Source organism: Hylaeus volcanicus, chromosome 5 (assembly GCF_026283585.1).
Source record: "Hylaeus volcanicus isolate JK05 chromosome 5, UHH_iyHylVolc1.0_haploid, whole genome shotgun sequence".
Classification (NCBI taxonomy): Eukaryota; Metazoa; Arthropoda; class Insecta; order Hymenoptera; family Colletidae; genus Hylaeus; species Hylaeus volcanicus.
This window is the reverse complement of record NC_071980.1, coordinates 24,272,628-24,287,871: the sequence shown is the minus strand read 5'-3', so window position 1 is coordinate 24,287,871 and position 15,244 is coordinate 24,272,628. Positions and strand designations below refer to the sequence as shown.

The 15,244-nt window shown below is 41.2% G+C and overlaps 1 protein-coding gene across 2 annotated transcripts; it reads right to left on the bottom strand.

The window, feature by feature from the left end:
* Positions 1-767: 767 nt before the first annotated feature.
* On the bottom strand, positions 768-14,908 carry LOC128876504 (zinc finger protein 574). Of its 2 annotated transcripts, XR_008457054.1 has the most exons (7): positions 14,509-14,908; positions 13,146-13,301; positions 5,731-5,975; positions 5,356-5,645; positions 4,944-5,262; positions 3,352-4,867; positions 768-3,269 (listed from the first exon to the last, which is right to left on the bottom strand). XR_008457054.1 is itself a non-coding variant. In XM_054122929.1 (6 exons), exons 1-6 carry the CDS (start codon positions 14,647-14,649, stop codon positions 4,588-4,590), a joined length of 1,431 nt encoding a protein of 476 aa, XP_053978904.1. In that variant the 5' UTR covers positions 14,650-14,908; the 3' UTR covers positions 768-4,587. The 2 variants fall into 2 exon arrangements, 1 of the variants encoding a protein (XP_053978904.1); XM_054122929.1 differs by having other exon boundaries at positions 768-4,867.
* Positions 14,909-15,244: the final 336 nt, after the last annotated feature.

Below are 15,244 nucleotides of genomic sequence, written 5' to 3'. Positions count from 1 at the left end.
CAAGGCAATCCGGCCGTATCGGAGCAGGAACTCGATAACCTTAGAGGTGGGCCGAAAGAAATGCATACCGTAACGTTTCGTGTCAGCGTTGGTGTCGTTTAAGAAAGTCGATCGCGGATTTAATTTATGGCCAAACGGGTGCAGCCCGCTACCGGATGCAACACGGTTGCACCGGCTGCATATTTCTCGAGCCGTTGTCCCTGATCCGCGTTATGCACGATCCCTGTCTCACATCATCACAGACAATCTTCCTTGTCTCCTGGGAATAAGTATGACGACCATGGACAGTGAACAATAATTTCTTCGAAATGCAATTTTTCAACTTTAACCCTCGCCGTACTAGGAGGAATATTATAAATGATTACTTTAACCCCTTCGACCCTAGTAGAACATAATGTCTCAGCGAACATTTCTGATTGCCATTGGCAAATTACAATTGATACTTACAGGATGTTAATAAAGATGAAAATCATTTACGCTGGGACGAATTGTCCTTTCTTGTCTGGCTATGACCTTTGATTTGTAGGCAATTCTGAATTGACCCTAAGTTTACGAAGATTTCTTACCAGATTTCTATTACTGAAGTAATGCTTTAATAAGTGAAGAATGGGTAAAAATGACCGTGGTCCGTGAACCTAGTGTTAATAGAATTCATTTCTAAAGCTATAGGTTACAGTTCAAGATAAAAAGCTGTCAAACACGTTTCCAATTTTTTTTATTTCTTGGTGAGCGATTAATCGTATAGAGGTTCAAAGATGCAGAGAACATTTTACTTTTTCAGTCGTGTTTTATTTATAAAGGTATATGGGTATACATTTCGTTTCATGGTTATGGCAGTAATATACCGACTCTGAGTAGCTGCACGTGACATCAACAGTATAAAAGTAGTCTAAAACAGCTGCTATTAGAGGCAGTGGGCGTCGACCATTCACTCCTCACAACAAAAACGACATAAAAAGAAAAAAAAAAGGAAAAATACGAGACAAACAAATCTCATCCTGCCTATAATCTAACTTATCGTAGTGAAACAATTTCTATGCCAATGTGCCTCCCCGACACGTTCAATTTCATACGATCAAAGCGAAGTCAGATAAATCCCGGAGAAAAGGCACTATACGTCTATTAAATACATGTAGTATTCGACCCTCGATCGTACAAAGTACTACGACATAAATCATTACGTTTCCATTTTACGATGTCGCGTTTCGTACAAAATTCCTTTCAAAAAGAGAAAGAAAATTCAGATCGTAGACCATACCAAACCCTCGAAGGCCAATCGCAGTTGAAAAATTTATATTACGCGACGCCAACGTATAATTTTACGATTTTACCACACGCTGATTAGTTTCTGATGCTCGGTCTTCGCGAAAAAGTGATTTAGCTTGGCATGCGAGTAATTTTAATTGCACCTCCGTGTTTGATAGTATTTAATTACATGTCGGCAATTAAATACCGTTGATTCTTTATCGGTCACGACAACCGAACATTAGAAAGTGAATATCTTCTGTACGTATGGAGAATGCGTAATCTGACATAACCGGAAAGAGTGGAATTCCTCGCGAAGAAACAAGAGGAAAGTGTGAAATGTAATTAGTTTATGTGAAATTTCATTCTTAAGAAAATGGGTTTTCATAAATTGTGAAAGTACGTAATTACACTTTGGCCAACATATAGGGCGTTCATTTTCAAATAGGCATTCTTTGAGAAGACGATTCTGTCCAAAATAAGACGAAAAATCTAGAATGACAAAAATCTATTTGACTATAATTTCTTAAAATACGCAGAAAACTAAAATTTCATCTAATTTCTTCTTTGATGAAGAAGATGAATAGTTATTAAACTGCTTTGTAAAATCATTTATTTGTATTTAGAATTCATTAAAAATAGTTGTTAAAATTCTTACAAATAACGAATACATATATTAAAATTATATATGTATATTATATAATTTAATATATATATCGTGTATGTGTGTGGCAGAAAACTCAAAAGGCTAAGAGAGGTAGCCATCGTTAAGACTTAAAAGATTTTTGTTTGGACTGTAAATAATGAATAAAATATAACTTGCTGCCCATTTACTCTACTAAATTAGCAATGTTATCAATACTAATGAATACGATAGCATCACCATCAATATATATGTACGAGTGACGCAAAACTAATACAGATTCGTAGAACAATAAAAATCGGAAATTATTGGACTGGTAAATAATCCTAGGTAAAAACACCAGTTGTATATTTTCCAAGTATACCATCAGCAATTTTTCCAAACAGAAGCGATCGAAGCAACAAATTGAATGCAACCTATCAACTTTTCCACTCGATTTTCTAAAAAATAAAACTCCACGAAGAAACAATTGTATTCCACGATTTTAAATTATTCTTTCTCAAGGAATTGGTTTGTTATCGATTGCACTGCATGTCAAATTACCCGTGACGAAGAAAACAAGTGATCACTGTCTAGAGTAGACCTCGAGGCGTAAGTCTTCGTTCAGCATTTCGTTATTCTAAGTACAACTACTTACGTAAAAACGTTTTTTCGTAACTGTATAGGAAAGGCCGGCATTTTTTATCTTTTCCTTTTCTATTTTTTTTTCTTTCTTTTTCTTAACATCCGATTACTTAGGTCGCTACGAACGATACTACTCTTACGCATCCTAGCCGCGCAAGCGCCCAAACATTTTCTCTCTCAAGATTACCCGCGCAGACTTCTATCTTTTTATTTCCTTTCTTTTTGCTTCATATCTTTTTCCTCCCCTCTCGTAACAATCGCAACTATTGTCGATTAATTCTATATTGCACTAGTTATAATTATACAAAATATATACCTAACGGTAGGCTTAGCTTTTGAAGTATACCCTTTTAGGCACAGTTGTCCCGGAAATAGTTTGGATCAAACAGAAGCCGGAAGTGGGTGGTACGTGAGGCAGGAGGCACGGCAGTTTTTGCGACACGATCTCGCGCTGACTATCTATAATTCTAGTCTAAAGAAGAAAAGTTGTAAGAGCCGTAAAAGCGAATTCTACGAAGATACTGGAAGAGACAGTTTGTTCACAATGCAGTGTCGCTCGCGGAACATTCGACGAAGTAAGGACTCGATAATCAGTATAACGTAATCGTTACGTTAGAAGAATAAAATAAACGTACGATTATTATTGTCTCCTAAAGTTTGATTAACGTTCAATCAAAATATACGTGATTCGTTACTGTTGTAATTCGATTCGTATCGGTATCTCCTATCGACTGTACGACAATAGGAGAAAAAAATTCTGAAAAATGATAAAGAATGTTGTGCACTTACGTCTGTAAGTACACAGATTATATCTTGATAGTTTATTTTTTACTACTTACGACAAGATGAACTTCTGTCGTATATGCAGTACAAATCGAGTCTTACCGTTCCCTGGTTTAAGTGCGTAGCGATACTTTACGTACCAGGGATGCTCGTAACAGTAAACGAGATTTCCAGCGTACTGTAAGGAAAACGTCAATTTTAAAAAGGAACTACTCGCTCTAAAATAGATTAACATAAACATCTGGGATGCTTGGGTCGGTAATATTGTCAACACTTACGCTACACCACAGCAAAAACTACACGTTTGGTACCATAAATTGAGAATGCGGCTGATAATACGTTGCCTCTGAAGAATCATCGAGCTTAACTTAGAAAAAGAAGAGAAGAAATAAAGGAAAAGAATCACATGATCGAAATAGACCCTTAACTTTAAGATGCTTTATATGCAGCTGTATAATCATCCAATAAATGGTTTTAACGATAGAAAATATTCGTATACTTCTATTTTAAACGAACTTCTTATCCAAATAGGGTTTTTATCAGCTAGTTTTGCGTAACGCGTTCCGATGTTTCACGGTGCTTATCAATTTTAGAAACTATTGCTTCGAAACGGTGAATTCTCTAGACCATGGAACGTACGTATACAAAAATATAAGTGTAAAAAAATACAATAGCATTGAGAACAAACTTGTACATCGAATAGCGGATACTGCTAATGGTTAAAGATGGCGGAAAGCTAGCTATGTAGGAACGTATACTATTAAGTAGTCACATTTAAATACCGACGCAATAGTGGAATCTCTTACCTTAAGTCAGTATCGCGTCCATACTTAAATATTTTACGAGTAACGTATGCCTTAATTCATATACATACATACGGGATACACAGTAGTACCTCTACGATTGTTCGAGATTCCCATTTTGCTGATATGTTGCGTAACGCGAAAAATATTGTTCTCTGTCCGTTTCTAAAGGCGGTGCGAGCACATTGTGTCTATCGATTCCTCAACAGCCGATCCAAGTATCGAATCGGCGCCGAAAATGATACATCGACGATGTCTGAAAGCTGCAACGAATATTCCTCTGTACGGCGAAATAAACGACTGCTCCTGCATCGATATTTTTGTACACGAATGTACTACTGTGCATCGCTTATCAATAAATCAGTACATATTCATTACAATCACAATATGCATGACAATCCTATGCAAAAGTCCTGGTCAAAATGGAGTGGAGAACTTGTACTATGGTAAGACACGAATCGATGGTACATATTGACAGGAAGGATAATTCTAGCTGCATAATCCTGACGGATCGACCAGCCCGCGTGCAATGAGTTCAGCCGTTGCAGGATCCCCGGCTTGTTTACCACTCGAATGTTGGGGCGGAGTTTGCTGCACGTGAGGTTCGAAATGAGAGCGCACATGGAACATAAATTCAGCCTTGTCCGTGAAATCTGTACGGCACATCAGACAGAAATGCCTCTCGGAGGCGTACGGTTGCGGTGGCGCCGTTGATCCTGGGAAATAAGGAGCTGCGTGCTGCGGTGGAGCGGACGCTTCCAAATGTGATCTGCAACAAACAGATCTGTACAGTTCAAAGTAATCGTTACCATTACAACTAATCATCGCACGCGAATAAAAATTACCGAGCATGTTGCATCCACTCCTCTCTCGTAGCCAATGCTCGACCGCACAATTCGCACGCCCAACTAACCGGCTCCTCTTTCAATTTGTGTATAGTATCTTGTCGAGATTGTTGCTGTTGTTGTTGCTGAGCTTGCTGCTGCTGCTGCTGCTGCTGCTGCTGTTGCTGCTGCTGCTGAGCTTGCTGTTGCTGCTGCTGTGCTTGTTGCTGCTGTTGATCTGAATTCGGAGCAGTGGGTGTAGACAGCGGAGCTACTCCTGGTCTATGTCTAAGTTTGTTCATGTGAATAACTAGCTTATCTCTGCGCGCAAACGCTTTTCCTACAAACAACAGCCGTCGTAAAATTAATTAAACCTAAACAAGCAAATTTCGGCCGCGATACGGACAATTAACGAAACTCTCGGAGCGCTTACCGCAGACCTCGCAGGAATATGGTTTCTCCCCGGTATGGATACGCATGTGAATAACGAGTTTGTCCTTACGGGCAAGGCCTTTACCGCAGACGGTGCAAGCGAACGCCTTTGTCGCGGGTTCACCCGTATTGGTAGCTTTAGACGCAAATCCTGGTCGAGAGGGTACATTGTTCGTCGTTCTCAACGGTTGATTTACCGTCGGTGCTCTGCTACCAAATTGCTGATCCATCGCACCGGGAAATGGGGGCATTACACCACCGGGACGCATCGCCGCGGAATAATCCGGGGACCTGTTTAAAAGTTTAGTCGATGTTACTGCCGTTTCTATCATAGTCAACTTGCCGAATCGACCAGCAAACGTTAAATTACACCCACCACGTTCCAATTGAGCGAAGCACGCGGACACCGTCGTCGTAGCCGAGGCCATCGTCGGGCAAAGTAAACGTGGGATTAGGAGCTTGAGGTGTCGCAGGTGGACCAGGTCCGGCGAGCCTCGCTTGTGCAGCTTGTTGTGCCATGTGTTGCTGCACAGCGGCGTGAGCCACCGCGTGTGCTTCCACGTAAGCCGATCGCTGCAGTTGCTGCTGGCTACCATTAGACATCTTGTCCTTGTCCGTGCCCTATTAATCGTTTATATGCTCTTACAATGTACCGTCTACCGACGCCAGTTACGCCACGCGAGGATAAATCAACACGGTACGTAAGAGCGCTTTTAGAACTGTGCGGAGCTGACTTTTGCATTTCGCTTGGAGGTGTTTTATTTTGCTTGATATTGATGGGAAAAGGATGATATGGTAGGAAAGTACATATTTTATTGTATCAATACAGTGGAATTTATTTATTTATTCGTTTCGATTATAAAATGGGATGGACACTCTTCAGGGGTAAATTAACGTTAACGTTCTTCGAATACCTTTATGAGGGAAATACTACACACGTGCGTTATGTCATAGATGTCTCTGTGTTCGTCTTATACCATCCCCCCATGCAATAACGTGTTGGACACGGGACCATTATAGTATTCCACGCGTATAATTTGGAAGAGCGTAGTTACTGCGGGATATTTTAGTTTAAACTATTCTTGTTCCCCTACTTGACACAGGTTTGATTTTTAGTTTTCCTGCAGTATTGTTATTTTACCACAGTTCAAAAAGCCACGTTTCTATTTGGTTAAATTGATTTTTCTTTGGGCTCGATTATTATATACTAGATCTTCTTGAACACTTTTTCAGCTAGTGGAGCAATACACCAAGTTTCAACTTGATTTACAATTTTCCTATAATTTTGTAAGTTTCTACAATTGTTTTCAGCGACACGCATTAAAAGATTATCGTACTATCAGATTTGTAGAACCGCGATAAACGTTTTCGTTTAAAATAAAGCCACGGATAACTACTACGCAACACTGAACTCAAATTGCTTTGAAATATTGCAATCGCAGTTTATCAGCGTTACTGGGCAATACAAGAGTCATGATACGAGCGATATCACCGGTTTAAGAGAGCTGTGTAAAAATACCAGATTAAGTGTCAATAAACTCGGTGCATACGTGAGTATAGCAAATACGAGGAGAAACGTGTTTCTGGTTAACAAATATGAAATTCCAGCTGAGAATAAAACGAAGGAATTTATTTGAATCGTATAATTATACCGAAGAGTTGATTTTTGGCGCGAAACATAATGCGTTACAAAAATGACGCAACAGTCGAATAACGATGGTAATAACATTTATAGAGTACACGACCGCTGGCAATGGTTACGTGACTGTAATATCGAAAGTAGCCTATGCCACAGCACGCAATATTTTGCGACATTTCCACCAATCGATGGAAAACGTAACGGTTTCGAAACCAATATGGGGAAACCATTAATCATGGGAACAGAACCGCGCCGCGTTCGGTGCCAAATATCTGTTAACGATAATCGATAGTTACTAGAAACTGAATTTTGAACAGCTAGACCGCAAGAGGAAACTTACTCGGTTTCTAGCAACTTGATGACAAAGGGCATTTTTTGTTAAAAATAACCGAAACATCGAGAAATTGATAACTAAAGGGTCGAGAAATGGAGCAGAAGTTTGAGTACTTGGGCCACAAGAGGAAATTTACTCGTTCCCTTGCAAGCTGATGGTGGCTTTTCGTGGAATATAACCGAAACTCAAGCCAAATCAAGTAAAGTCCCGAGAAATCGAGCAAATACCTTTACAATCAACGTGCTTCGATTTGTCTGCTGATATCAAGCAGCGTGCAAGGAATGCGGCGAAATCGCAAGAACGTTGGATTTGCAAGGATTCGAGAGTAACTACAATTTCGTCCACGTGCTAGGATCGTCCCGAGGCCCGAAAATCTGGAAATCTGAACGAAAGATCTTGAACCAACGCGGAACATCGAGGCCCGTGTCCCCCGAGCGCATAAAAGACGGGGGACTTTCGAAGGAGCCGAAAAGATCTCTTCGACGCAGGCTGCTCCGTCAAGGTCCTCCGTGAAAGAACGATGACCGAAAAGAGCGAGACAGAGGAACGAGCGAAAGGGCAGAAGGGCCGGGAAGAGGAACGGAGAGAGAAAGAACGTACAAAGCCAGACACGATTCGTTCTCACAAAAGACGAGGCAAACGTTATCAAGCGATCCCGGTTGCTCACCTACACTTGCGTCCCAATGGAGAAGCGGAGGAACTCCCCGATCCTGGTGGTTATCACTGACGGCGTAGCACAAATTCAATTTCAACGGCACGTCACTTTGTCCTCGTTCCCATGGTGGTTACCCGTGGACAGGGTGAGAAAAGAATGCAGGTACCACGAGGTCGGAGCGTGGTTAGGTACACACCGAACGCGACACCGGTGCACGAGATCACCGGCGACGAGGAGCGTGCACGGGGTGCGTTCTTTCTTTTCGCGACGCCACGAAAGAATCTCGCGTTTTACGGGGCGACCGTGTGTCCCGTGGAGCTAGCCGCCGATTCCCGGCGCGGGAGGATGTAAGGACAAAGAGACGAAAAAACGGCTGGTGGGAGCAGAGGGGATACGGAGAGACAGACCGGGATAGAGAGAGGCAGGCACAGGGATCGAAGGGGGAACGGAGAGAGGGCAAGCAAGAAAGAGAGGAGCAACGACGCGACGAAAGAAGGAGCCTAACCCTCGGAGAGAGAGAGAGAGAGAGAGAGAGAGAGAGAGAGAGAGAGACCAGGAGAGGAGAGATTACGGTGGTGGTGGTGGTGGTGGTAGAGACAGAGAGAGACCAAATAGCCGGGTGACACACGAACGCAGCGCGGCGTAACGATATCGAGTGGAGGTCCCCGCGGAATGCACCGCGGCGGCTGGACCGGAGCGACACGACTGGCAGATGCAAGCTGCACGGACTGGACAAAAACGGGACGACGGGTTGCACTCGGGTCAAGTGTAAAACTGTTATACCGGATCCGCGGGTCTGTTAACCGCGCGGAGACCAAGTCGACGCGACCAGGTGCGAGAACCAGCACTGATACCGCGATCGGCTCGGAGGAAAAGAAACGCAGGCCCCGGGAGTCGCGATACGCGGACGAGACAGCGCGGTGCAACGATATCGAATGGAGATCCCCGTGGAACGCATCGTGGCCGGCGCGACCGCCAGAGCGAGAGGGAAAGGGAACAGGGGGCGGGAGGGGGTCGAGAGGGGAACAAGACAGGGACGCCCTAGAGAGGCAAGTATGCGCGCGAAGAGACCTTCGGTGTATACCTAGCGTCGTGTACACAGCTACCGTGTGACTCGCCTGCCGGATACACACAATGACGGAAGAGAGCAGCGCGCAGCCAGCGGCCGACGTCGTTGTCGGCGTCGGCGGCGGCGGCGCTCTGCAGTGCGTCGGCCCGCTGACCTTGACACTGACATTGACTGAGCGAGCGAGAGAAACGAAGGCGGACCCGAGCCACCGGGTAATCGTCGGGGACGTTGTATACGCGATTAGGCGAAACTTGAACGCGGCGTACCGCGGGAACCGAACGTCGTCCCGACGCGCGTCGCCTTTACCCCGGTCCGGGATCGAACCGCGTCAACGATCAAACCCCGGGGTAACGAGACTTCGTCGACCGTTTACGACGTTTATTTCAGAGGCCAGAAAACAGGTTTTCAGGAGATGCAGGTCTTGGGCTCCTCGTTGCACCTGTGCCCGGGACAAGGAGATCCAAGGGGTCAACCGCGTTGGGGAGGGGATCGAACGATCTTGGATTGGGGAGCGACCGGGACGCGTCGGAGGGACGGAGAAAAAGGGAGCAAGAGGGGGGGGGGTGAGAGAAGGGTAGCGGTTAAAGACGAAGGAATTGGCGGGAAGAAGAAGCGAGATCGCGAGCTCCCGAAGGAAAGGGAAAGAAAGAGGGGACTAGGCGAGACGTCGAAGAAAAGGAGAACTGACTTTCGCTTTCTGTGCGCGACGCAGCCTAGCCGCGGAGCGTCGATCAATAGTGCCGCGCGACGCCGACGGTTGCACACACATCTATGTACATGTACATACACACCCGGAGCATATAGCCCTCCTGTCCTCGCCATTCGGCGCGATCCGTCTCTCTCTGGCGCCCTATCTGTTCATCCTGCGTGGTTATCTGTATATTATCCCTTCCAGCTTCCCCCTTCCCCCCTCCTGCCCCGATGATCCGCGTGTGCGAGGGTGGAATTATTGGGATCACGCTTCGTTGGACATAAGAGCTGGAGGAAGGACGGAGAAATCAAGTACCTACGGCTACCGATCAGCGACGCCCCTCGTTTCGCTCCTTCTCCGTTGCTCTCTTTTACGCGGATCTAACCGTCTACCTTCGCCAGCCCCTCGTCTACGGACGCTTATCGGGTACTACGAGCAGGGATCAACCGCGAATGGGAAGGTGGAACGAAGACGGAGAGGTGGTACAAACCGAGCGCGTGTCGCGTAAAGGGCTTTTTACGCCGCTGGAAATGTGGAACTCGTGTCGGCCACCCATTCGACGCATAAAGTCACTTTAACGCGTCGTGTCGGAAATTGCCGCGCGAGTTTATGAGCTTGTAAAGAGTCCTCCGGGTACTTCCTAGGATACGTACGAGCGACTCGGATAGCCCGGTTCCTCGGCTATTCGTGTCCGGCTTGTACGGCGATAAATTCCAACCCAGCGACGCCTCAACCCGACACACCCGCGGCCCAAAATCCGCTCTTTTGCGCGACAAAAGTATGTTTGTTTTTACAGCGAAATTAGCAAGCCGATTAATTCGACCAGTAAACGTCTTTCTAAGGTATCTCAGTTATTATAAGGATGGTTTTACCTCAATGTTTCACTATTATTGTAATAGGGATTATTGATTGAGATTTTAATTAGAATATTAATTTCCTCCTACCTTTAATTAAGATATAGTTCTATGTATTATAGGTATGCGTTGTCCTCGGTAGTTGTTAACACTAGTTATTCATAATTTCGAATTTCACAAGACAAGTTGCATAAACTGTTTACACATTTCGCCAACCACTTACACTAATTTGTATCTAAATAAACAAAAACATGTATGTATTCAACTTCATTTTTATCTAAGCCTTTCAACAACAACAAAAACAAACGAAATGATTTAGTCGAGTGTCGTACAAAAACTACGAGTAACTATACTTATAAAAATTATAAGAAAATTGTTTGCGAAACTTGTGTACCGTTACTTGCGTAACAGTTACTCTTATTATTGTCATCTTAAAACCAAGTATATGCAGTGTTTGGAAAAAAAGAAGAGTAAAGGCAGAGGATTCGTAACACCGCGCGCTTTATGTCATACTTTTAATGTACCTTTATTAACGCTGTTGCCTTCATTTGTAAGGCACTTGCTCCCAGTCGTAAATCACATGGTCGCGCAGCTTAAGCCCGTCCAATGTCTAGTGAAATCAATTAGGAGCAAATAAACTGGTACCCGTAAACAAGCGCGTCTGTGAATTGCTCGTTTGTTGCTACGTTTAATGGCAACGTTGTGAATATCTATAAATGTATCGCCAGTCATACTCGTTAAGGTAGTGAGCAAAGTATGGCTCGCGGGCCAATGGAAGGGCATGTTATCGAAACAACTTTTAGGGGCCCACATGGGACTAGTGTAAGCGAAAGTGAAATGACCATTGTAAACTCTTCTAAGATAAACATGGTTTTTCGTTGAAAAATCATGATATACTTCACAAATTTTCTATTTTCATCTATGAATTCTGTGAGTTTTATTTTAAAATTAATGAAACTAAAAGTGTTACAACTGTTTCCATATGATGACCAGAATATCTTCATTATTTATTAATCGAATAAACTAGTCTTTGTCGTATGTTCTTAACGCTGAAACTTATTCGTCTTTTTAAATGATACGATGTATTTTCATTACAGTAATATTTTAAACGATAAAAAGACAAATTTAACTACGTATGACCTTTGGATAAACTTTTGATGAGTTACTCTGATAAAATGATAATTTAACGTACAGAGACGGTGCGTGTGCTTAACATACTCTAGTACAATTCTAATTTGTTTGTAACTGAAGTATTTTTGCTGTATTCGACTTTGTACGTATAATGTAACGCTTTGGAAAGAAAATAAATAGTTGCAAAGAAGAATAATAAAAGACCTTTCGCAGAATTCTCTCCACGATATGTAATCATGACACAGATTATATAGAATATAATAGAATTTTTTTTATTAATTATATGTGAAAAATATCCGACGTATTTAGCCTTATGGGAAACCCTTTATAACCTGACCTATCCAATTAAACGTTTAAGATCACATCCTTAACTGGGAATCCCATCAGATACTATTTCTACATTCAAGCTGCTCCGACTTGCCTCTTTGATTGAGAGACGAGAGCACTCCAAATCAACATTAAACGCTTCGCCGGCGTTTACATAGACGCTGTTTCACCGATTCCACCTTTGACCGACTTTATGTATACACACTCAAACTTCAACACCTGCTTTCATCGGAATTATCTGCTTACGGATTACCGTTTATTTGTAAACAGACAAGAAAAAGTATGTCATCAAAAAAATATGATTAAAAAGTACTTGAAAGCGTATTTTATGTATACAGTTTTCTTCTTTGGTACAGTAGATCAAAAACGCAATTGTCTTTTTTGCAATTGCTTTACTTTAATGTGTGTTGGTGCTACTCGTTGATAAATAGGTACCCGTCAATTATAACAATTAAAATCAGTTTAGATATAAAACAGCTCCGTTGAAAAAGAAAACGTATGTCCGTACGTTTGCGCAAAGAAACGATAGATGGAGCGCAGATCAGCTGAATGATGGGTGGGGATAAACCGCCAGTAGCCTTGAGTGGTCAATTAATTTTGATCAGACTATCACCTACCTTTACTCCTTATGTACGATGCATCACGCGATCTTCAAGCATAGGGTATATTCAGTTCATAAACAATTTTTGCGACGATAACAAGAAAACTATTGTGATTGAATATTACAGAATACAGAATCATTTTGGAATCGTATTGGAGAAATAAAAACAATTGTTTTGCGCACGAAAAAATTAAGTCACGACTCATTGTATAGTATAAAATAAGATAAACATTTATGTGTAATCTAATCCTAAGAGTATCTTGTGTTAGAAACCGAAAGATTTCTTATGTTCATATAATTGAAGATATATTCATAGTTTTTCTTTTTTATTAAATTATGTAACAACATGAATGAAACTTTCACGTTTCGAAAAATGAAGTTATACTTAATAACTCTTTCGAAGAATATTTCGCGTAGATATAAAATGTGAATTTTAATTTGTTTCCACGACAAAATGGCTATGTATAAATAAAGAAATATATTGATTTACCTGGTTCACAGATGCGGCGAGATGCTTCAAACTGTCCGCGTAATTTTTTAACACCGTGTCTGTAGTCATGCAGCTCACACGAAACTCGTAAAACATGTCCAATTTATACACGCATCTCTGGCAAATATTTTTTGGAAGTGCATCCTCTTTAGTTATCTGGAACAAATTTTATATTTAACGTATCATCCACGAAAAGAAAGTTGCAATAACTTCGCATTGATTTCATTTCATTTTATTTAGGCACATGCAAAATAAAAATTAATTACTGACAAGCATTGTAGTTGAAACAAGGAGACAATCGGTGATCTCTTATAATAAAAATTTTAAGTTTAATAAAAATACATAAATTACAAATCATTTAAATTAAGTTAAGAAACAATGTGTAATTTCAAAGATGATTTAGGAAGTCATGGAACTTTGAAATCTGTTCAGCTATAAAAGTACTCCAAATTTTTTAATTCAAAGAATAATGAGTGCCCACACATAAATATGCTACAATTTTATTGTAGTTTGAATACTTAGAATTCAGTATTTCTTAAAAGGGACTAAAATATAAAAGTAACTAAAGTTTTCAAGTTTTATATTTACTCTACTTTTGCTCTCGAGATCCTGCTTGCACAGAAACAAATTTCATGTGTGCGTACATTAAACAGTTAAATTTGACTTTAATGCTTCTACAAAAAGAACATGACATAACATGAAAAATACATTACATGATACAATCTTAATTCGAATCCTATGTTAATTTTAAGCACATATGTTACGTACAACAATGGTAATACTCAGTTGAACAGAACATGGTAGAATCACTATAAAACCTAACTCCATTGCTATCTCTCAAACCTGACAATAAGTTACATAAAATTATATTGCCTGATTCAATTCATCCAGTTTAATTGATGCTTTAATGTAACACAATGCTTTTCTAACAATATTGCAGCAGTAGTTGTACTTATTTGTACTAGTTTCTTCTAATCTAATAAAATCAATTAGAGATCTAGTTTAAAAAGATGCTTATAAGTATCCAAAGAGTACTCCAAAAATAAATAATTGCACTTATAATAGTAGACAACGTATTTGTACCACAGAATCGATTGGACTGTGTACTTAATTTTCAAAGATTCTTCTAAACCTATTATATATTGTAGTACTATCCTAATGATGACTGTATAATTGCACTCCTAATGATAGAAAATGCATTTATACCAGATTCCTATGACTTAGTTTATAAATAAAACTTAACATAAAATCGACTGGCCAAGGTGAATATTTTAAAGTGATTTTTAGAAATGTGTCGTATGACTGACAAATACTCCAATTAAACGGAGAGAATATTTGGAGGAAAACGGAGTATTTGACTCACCACAGCAGGAATGCAGGAACGTATTTTGAAAAGTAGCTGCCGTTGTTCGCCTTCTTTGTCGAAGATCTGAAGCTGATGATTACTCTTCAATGAGCAAAGTCTGCACAATTCGGCGAAGCTGAAGTCTTCGTTCATTGCCATCCTTTGGAACCGTGGTTAAACACAAACGCTCTACGACTATGTTAGGTTATGCTGTCCACGATCGCTCGTTTCTCCCGTAATTCTCGGATCCAGCGAAAATCACAGTCACCGCGACGAAAAGTTACAACTCGTGGATGTAAACAGGCTAAATAAAACTGAATTCGATGGCGGCGAACGTTAAGAAATAGGAATTTCTAACGAAACTAAAATAACGCCGCCATTTGATTCTTTCTCTGTCACTGTTGTCCGGCATGCACGATGCGCGGCTCCACATTGCTCGATTCGAAACCTGCTGGGTGGTGAACGTACTAACGAAGGGTTGAGACTGTTGATAAAACAGTTTGTCCATAGCAGACTAAAGTTATCAGGCTGTAGTTTAAAGTTAATTCAGGGTATTCACCGCTAGATGGACACACTATACGCTATCACGTGTGTAGAATACAAATTTTAAATTCAATAAATTCAATTCAAATTTTAATCTTGTTATCAGTCATTTTCGAAGCTACGAACTTAGAAGGTTACGAAAGCTTGTTCAAACAATCTTTCGTAGCAAGTAATACCGATTACCAGGTCTCACCACGTGGCATTATTGAAT

Coding starts and splice junctions, on each gene's coding strand:
- LOC128876504 (XM_054122929.1), bottom strand. CDS start 14,649: ATGGCAATGAACGAAGACTTCAGCTTCGCCGAATTGTGCAGACTTTGC. Junction 13,302..14,508: donor GTTCCTGCATTCCTGCTGTG/GTGAGTCAAATA, acceptor AATTTGTTCCAG/ATAACTAAAGAGGATGCACT. Junction 5,976..13,145: donor TCGCCGCATCTGTGAACCAG/GTAAATCAATAT, acceptor AACGATTAATAG/GGCACGGACAAGGACAAGAT.